This window comes from Pararge aegeria, chromosome 19 (assembly GCF_905163445.1).
Source record: "Pararge aegeria chromosome 19, ilParAegt1.1, whole genome shotgun sequence".
Taxonomy (NCBI): Eukaryota; Metazoa; Arthropoda; class Insecta; order Lepidoptera; family Nymphalidae; genus Pararge; species Pararge aegeria.
The window spans coordinates 13,179,768-13,187,498 of record NC_053198.1 but is presented as its reverse complement, the minus strand read 5'-3'; the positions used below and the strand labels follow the sequence as shown (position 1 = coordinate 13,187,498).

At 35.3% G+C, this 7,731-nt stretch overlaps 1 protein-coding gene across 1 annotated transcript; it reads left to right on the top strand.

Annotated features, from left to right (window-relative positions):
• Positions 1–442: 442 nt before the first annotated feature.
• LOC120631893 (lopap-like) lies at positions 443–4,536 on the top strand. Its single transcript, XM_039901568.1, has 4 exons — positions 443–622; positions 1,724–1,949; positions 2,811–2,915; positions 4,276–4,536. Exons 1-4 carry the CDS (start codon positions 506–508, stop codon positions 4,467–4,469), a joined length of 642 nt encoding a protein of 213 aa, XP_039757502.1. The 5' UTR covers positions 443–505; the 3' UTR covers positions 4,470–4,536.
• The last annotated feature ends 3,195 nt before the right edge of the window (positions 4,537–7,731 follow it).

Below are 7,731 nucleotides of genomic sequence, written 5' to 3'. Positions count from 1 at the left end.
ATTGCGAAATTCCATGATATATTATGAAAATTAAGCTTAATTGGCTATACTCCGCGAAAAGCAGGAGAATCTGTATGGTGTAATTAATAATTTTTTAAATCTTTATACTGCACACGAAAAAGATTTTGGGTATATTATATATATTTTTACGCACGTTTCGCTCCGAAACCTGAGTATCCTTTGGAGGCTAATGATGGTCCGGTTTTGGAGTGTACGTTGCCGAAGATTCTCCAGCTTATCGCGGATCATTTTATCATAAAAAAAGAACATGAATGCCTATCTAAAATAATCTGCAAGCAATTGATCTGCTTATTGTCCTAATGCATTTAGATCCTACGAAGTATTCTAAAAAAAACTCGACCTGAGGACGTCCATATTATAAGTAAACCCTTGAATCCAATTTAACCAGCAATAAAGTATATAAACGGTAGCGTATCATTCATATAATTAACGCGTGGGATGTCGGGCATTACATGCGAGACGCCCGTGCTGCTTGCTTGTCACAATGCTGTTATTGAGTTTTTGTTTTTGCTTAACTATCGCCTCTTCTCTGGGCGCAGAGTTCACATTGATCGGCGAATGTCCAGATGTGAAAATACAAGAGAATCTTGATTATACTAAGGTAAGACATTTTGTATAGTTTAGATGCATGGCGCACTCGAAATCCCTTTCAGCGTGAGATACTATAATCTGGACTGGGTATGATTGCACGTTAAAATTTCAGAGAGAGTTAATACAGTTTTATATTAGATAGTGTTGACCTAGTCGGGGATAGGACAAGAATGAAACAAAACGAAAGAACTATTACGCATTAGAAAAATAGTAACAAACAATTATTAGGTCAGTAATTGGATATGAAAAGGTCTCATACAATTTCTAATGATGTTTATAATAAATTCGATATTACTAACGAAATTTGGTGACATTAACACGTTGAGCAACATATTTTCTCTGTGTTGTTACAATAACCTTTCGTGCGTGGGATCAACCTGATTGTACAGGACCTCGGGGTTAAATTTTTTTGCTATCATGGTCAACTTTAAGTCAAAATCTCTTAAAAACTATACAGTTTTTATACAACTAAGGGGCGTTGAAACAAAAATGCACTAGCGAATGTTACAATCATGGTCCAGAAAATTCCACAGGTGTTTTGTCTAAATTACTGCTCTGCTGATTGTATATTGTTTACGATGTCGTGTACATGACGTTGAAAATACAATAGTAAGTTTTTTTTGTCTTCAACCTTATCTCTCAACCTTTAATTCATACATTAAATAGTCATAAACTTTGTACCATCCAAATAAGTTAATCAGAAACCAGACCAGATCTGCCAAACTTCAAAATTTATCGAGTTAAGAATCTGAATATCCCTTACACTTAAGAATCGAAACAGTTATATACTCGTACTACGCCAGAAAGTTCATCAAAAAGTGCAATCAAATCGTTTGCTACATAGGTATAATTATTTAATCTTTGGAGAGGTCAATAGGCTATTAGGCTTACTGACTGACAGACAATCTATACCCGAAACGTATGAACAGTTAATCAGGGTAAGAGTGTTTGTATGAAAGTCTGGCAGTTTTCAAGTTACATCGACGATTTATTTATTTTGCCTGTAACTTGCTTTCTGGTCATGTTATCTTATTCTTATGGGATATTAGAAATACTAGGTTTTTTCAACTGTTCATAAATTAGATCAAACTAAACATATTGTAATATGTAGTTTTCAGGAGAATGGTTCAACGTAGCTAGTTACGCCAGCGATGGCCGAAACACCTACGACTGTGCTTCTTTGGATTTCCAAGAAGATAATCTTGGATACACTCTGCGGGAGACATACGTGGACATAGATCAAGGCAATAGGACTCAGAAGTCATATTTTGCAAGAGTCGATCCCACTTTTGATGCTGGAAACAAAGCTCAGTTCATCGTTAGCCATGAAGATGGAGGTTTGTATTTTAAAAGACTGAAGGGTTCCTTTTCCATAGCAAGATGCTGCTTAGCCGATAAGTAGCGCAGTTTGTCGCCACAGAAACAATGTCAATCTAAAATCTTTTATTTCAATTTTAATTTTACATACAATAAATTTGCAGTTATTGTATGAACAGGGATGGAAAGTACTTTGTTTATTATTCCAAAATCTAATATATTCTAGAAATATTTACAATAATCAAATTGTTTATATTGAACAGAGCTTTAGTTGCTTACCACAGGCAACCTGCATATAGATTTGAGATAAAAATATATTTTATTGACTCTCCGTCCCATGAACTAAAATACATCTATGCAAAAAAATCACTCTTCCAATTTATATACTTCAAACTGCACTTATACTGGGTGATTGAGTTAACAAAATGGTAAAAACTCATGGTGGCAAATACAAAAATAATAAAATTATACCACGCAATTATAACTCGCAAGTTTAACCTCGTGCTCCCACGAGGTTAAACTTGCGAGTACGATACGGTAGGTTTAGTATAGACGTTCTAAACAAGGCTTATATTTCACTAATATGTGACAAACTTTTCCGTGGTCCGTAATAGTTCATAAGTATAATGATAGATGGCGCTAATTAATTTTTGGGAACATATTTTATTAATTTATATTGATGCCTCAATTATTTTCTCTGTTCATTGGCGGGTGCAATAAAGTTTAAAATATATTTTATTCCTAATACCAATCAATATTCTCTTATAGATTCGATTCAGTAAGGATATTATGTATCATGCTACTCTTAAGGATGGTAAAATTCATACCAAAATGTTGAATGGAATCGTATAAATGTTTCAACTAATTTATTTATATTCCAGATAAAGTGCTACAGTTTCCCTTCTTCATTCTATCCACGGATTACGATGGCTATGCCATTGCGTACACCTGCAAGACGTTGAAAAAGAAGTTAAGAACTCACTATGGTGACTAAATTTTATAAAATTAATATAAAAGCTCAGTTCTAACTTACATATAAGATAAAGAGCATAGAAACAGCAGCATAGCAACAGCCGAGCCGCGGAATGCGCCTCTAACTTTTCTAATTATTGTGCTGTTCACTTGCTTTAACTAACTGGCCAGCATGGTGGACTATGGCCTAAACACTTCTTATTCTGGAGCCTAGAAGTACATGCTTTAGACCAGTTTAGTTGATATGATGATAATAAGTCTAGGCTAATGCGTGCCATCTTGACTAGGTACCTATACATCATTAATTGTACTCCAATTAATAATCTCCTAGTTGAAGTAGCAGGCATTAGCCTAGATTCATCGTCATCATCATATCAACTAATTCACGTCCGAAACCCTGGGCTGTGGGCTACAGGCTTGCCACCGTGCGGTCCTGAGTGAAGATGTCGGTGATGACGCTCTCGTCATTGTCGTCCTCACCGTCTCCGACAACATCTTTGGTTTACGGTGTCGGTGAAGATTACAGGAGCTGCTAATTAGCGGAACTATTTATGGTGATGAGCAAACCGTATGTTGCGTGACCGCAGGAATGCAAACGTATTCCTGCACGCCATACGTCTCTAGGACAACGCAAATTCCAGATCCATTCATGTGCCAAATCTCATTGATATCGGTACTAAACCACCATCCTTACATGTAAAAAACTGTAATAAACGTGTAGGAATAATAATTTAATTTTGATTAAAATCAAACACACACTTGTGCATGTACAACATTAATATGGATATTGGATAAAAGCATAAGTTACTCTGCGGATTTCCATGAAATACATTAAAAATTATGCTTAACTTGCTATACTCCCAAAAACACGAGAATCTTCAATCTTTACGCTACTATACTATCAGAATAATTTCTTCAATCTTTATTTATTTATTTGTACGCCACAAATAGAAAAAAAAACCATGGACACAACAAGAAGAAACTTAAAGAGTAGGATACAAACGCGGCGGCTTTATCGCTTACTAGAGATTTCTTCCAGGTATCCTTAGGTTTATTAAAACCAAGGGTAACCGATTGGTGGGGTGTATTGTTATTATATACAAAAAATACAAATTATAATAAATATAATAAATAATAAACCAATATATTCTATAGCATACGATACATAAGCAATTGTATCGTATGCTATAGAAAATGTAGCATTTGAGTAAGAGTAAATCATTGTCTTTATGGCCCAAGATGACCTTGACTATCGTATACTTTACACTCCACACCAAACATATCTTCGGCAATGTACTCTCGCATGTTTCACTCCGACACCGGAGCATCCTCAATAATATGCATTCTATATATAGTTTCGTACAACGCTTTCAGTGTTCACCTGGGTGCTGTCAAGAAACAAAGAAAAGCTGCAGGGAGAAAAACTGAAGAACATCGAGGATGCCCTGTCAAAGTATTCCGAACTGGCTGAGCATAGGCAGTCCTTTGTGCTAAAGGACTTCTCTGAAGCCACCTGCGCCTATACAAATAAATACGAAGTTGATTTCTTTACAAGCAACTTTTGGTGAATCGTATAATTTATCGATGTAACTTGTGACCACAATATTAAAATCACATTGTTGATTTTTCTTTTAATTTGAACGCACTTTTAAGTATTTTGGTACAACATCCTGTCTATCGGTATTCTACAAGATATACTCGCACCTTTCTTATATGGTACCGACGGTGGCGAGCACAAGGTTTTCACGAGGGTAGGCATAAAGTATGAAGGTGATAAAAAATAAAAACATCCTCCTCCTCCGGTTTTGCCGAACGGATTCCTTTTTATCCGCCCATTAGACACTTGTAACCTCGAGTGAAAATTTTGACGAAATCCTGACGATAAAGGTAAGGTAGAGGCGGGCTCCAACGATAAAGAAGGTGCCCAGAGGAATATCGAGTCAGCTGTGGCGCTACTCACCTACACCAATTCCTGATTCCTGAGGTATACCTTAAAAGTCTATAATGAAAATCAAATGTTTGATGAACCAAACACAACTTGACAATAAAACAAACGTATGTTGGTATATAATTAATTTAAATTTAAAGTTTGAGCATTATTAAAGTTTTATTGTCAAAGGCTATCCTTCTTTAATCGCAGATTTCGCCAAGGCTATATGTCAATTATTTGCCTGTTGTTTTTTCTTTTCAAACTAATTATAACAAAAAAAATCATTAAAAAAATTTATATATGGTAATGTGTGTAATGTATGTTTTATACATAATTTTTAAGAAAAATGAGCATTCTGCACTCCTTTTCTGTATAAACTATAAATGTCGGAAATAAAGGCGGCAAAATCGGTGCAAAGTTCTGCTTCACTTATTAATATAAACATAAATTAGTTAAAGTATTCTGAGTATTTCATATAATATAAAAAAGGAAGCAAGGAAATATCTTTTGCAGTGCTTAATATCACAGGCGCTATTTTGGGGGGGTCAGTATTACGTGTAATAACTGATTTCTTCTGGTTTGTATGAATGAATGAATATACTTTTATTGCGCACCATAAAAAGTACATAAAAAAGAAAAGTATAAAAAAAGGTATACAAGTTGCCGGCCTTATCCATAGTGAATTATTTCAGGCAACCAATGGCGAAGATAAAAAATACAAAAAATAGTTAGGTGATGCATATTTGAACGAATGAATGAAATACATTTAATTCCACACCAATACATATCAAAATAGATAACAAGAATTAAATCGTTAAATATTGATTTTTATATGACTTAACCAAAGGTACAAACGAATTATTTATAGGCATTCCCGGTCAAACTAAATAAATTGAACCAGAAATGGTTGTGAAATCATAAAAAGATAAAAGCATAAAAGCCTCTAATTACAGAAACGCCGCCTTCTTTGGAAATCTGTGAAACAAATATTCTGCCATGCATTACTCGCCAGCTATCTTCTATCTTATATCTATATATATAAAAGATAAAGTGTGTGGGTATGTTCCGTATAGGCTCCGAAGCGGCTGGACCGATTTCAATGAAACTTTCAGGGAATCTCCGGATTGACCTGGCGAGTAATTCTGTAAAGTTTGGTGACGATCGGAGCACTCCTACTTTTGAACTGTCAAACTGTCAAATACTAGCTATATATATAGCTTTTATTTACTATAATGATATTCTATTGTTGGGTGTACATGGGTGTAGAATATGATTTGCAAAGAAGGCGATGTTTCTGAATTCGATGCCATTATCTTTTTATGATTTCACAGCCGTTTCTGGTTACGTAGCTCTCCAACCGATGAACCGACTTTGGTTTTATTATTTTTTTTTGTTTGAAAGGAAAGTTGCGAGTGTTCTTAGCCAGGTTTGATGAAAGTCGGTCCAAGATGCACAAAATCGCTAATTAATTTATTTTTCATAACTCCCTCAACATGGGCCAAAGGAATGGGCTTGACTAGTAAAATAAACTGTCATAAATTTCAAATCCAAGGTGGCCGCTACCACATTATGGCAAATCACATTTTCTCCCTCAATAATCAATATGTGTATCAAATGATAGGGCTAGTATATATATATAGTAGTATAATGACTAGTAGAGTAATGTAAAGCATAATCAAACCCAGGGTTTTTTAATTTTTATATCCTACTGTTGTTACATATGCTGTTGATGTTTGTGAGTATCAAGAATTTTAACAAAGAATAACTATTTTTGAACTATTCAATAATCATTATTAAATAGCTCTAAAAATAGTTTTATTTTTTAGTGCTCGGTTGGGATAGTTTGAGTACCTACAAGACCATCCCTGATGTCTTATATCTTGATATTTTTAATCATTTTAATTGCCAGCCTTTGTATTAACACACATATAACCGGTGATCCGTGCTATGAAGTTTCAACTTTTTTAGTACCTTTTGTGCCGCGCATTTTCGAAAACAACTTTAAACGTACTACCTTTTAAGTCCCAGTAGAGGTATGACAAATAAAAACACGTGAAGCATAAAATATTTTTCCAAAATGTCAATTAAGTTTTTTTTTAAAGTAAAGGTTATTTATGCTTGGTAAGAACATTCGACTTTTGAGACGCTTTAAATTAATAATCAATCAGTCTTATCCAAAATCTACAGATCGCAGATTGAATTTAGTAGTTCTATCCTTTTCTGTTTTTTCCTGTTTATGGACTGCTCAAAGTTTAAAATTCAAAAATCAATTATTTCAAGTAGGTTTACTCTATACACTTTTGAAACGTCAAGTCTGTATATTTCCAGTGACTCTTCTCTTCCGAAGGCGGATTCTACCGAGAAGAAGCCGCCATTTTCGTTTTAAAATTCACTCTCTCTATAAACTAATTTGAAGATGTTTGATTCGATGGATTATTTATTGACATATTTGGGCGGATAACGTTAACCTTCATTTAATTCAAGCGGAGATGGCCATTGGTAATACACAGTAATAAGTATTTAATAGGTTGCAATTCGATTACGGTAAATAGTTTGAAAGCAATTTCTGCTCGACACAATTTGAGTCTCCGTATGGGACTCCATAGGTCATCACTGGCAACACGCACTGTTCGAAGACTTTGGTCTTCAGGCACTGAGGGATTTTTGACGAAAAGATGTCATGAAGCTTCCCGAACGCTGCCCATCCGAGTTGGATTCGGTTGGATTCAACTGAACTGGCAATGGGCGTGGCACATAGTTCGGAGGAGGGATGGACGTTGGGGTGCTAAGATGCTGGAATGGCAGCCCCGCACTGGTAAACGCAGCGTTGGTCGACCCCCGACAAGGTCGACGGACGACATTAGGCGCGTCGCAGGTAGCCGTTGGATTCAAGCGGCGCA

Bases quoted from the DNA above. Each gene is read 5' to 3' on its own strand.
- LOC120631893 (XM_039901568.1), top strand. From the start codon at position 506: ATGCTGTTATTGAGTTTTTGTTTTTGCTTAACTATCGCCTCTTCTCTG. The intron at 623-1,723 runs GTAAGACATTTT...TGTAATATGTAG, and splicing joins AGAATCTTGATTATACTAAG to TTTTCAGGAGAATGGTTCAA. The intron at 2,916-4,275 runs GTGACTAAATTT...CAACGCTTTCAG, and splicing joins GAAGTTAAGAACTCACTATG to TGTTCACCTGGGTGCTGTCA.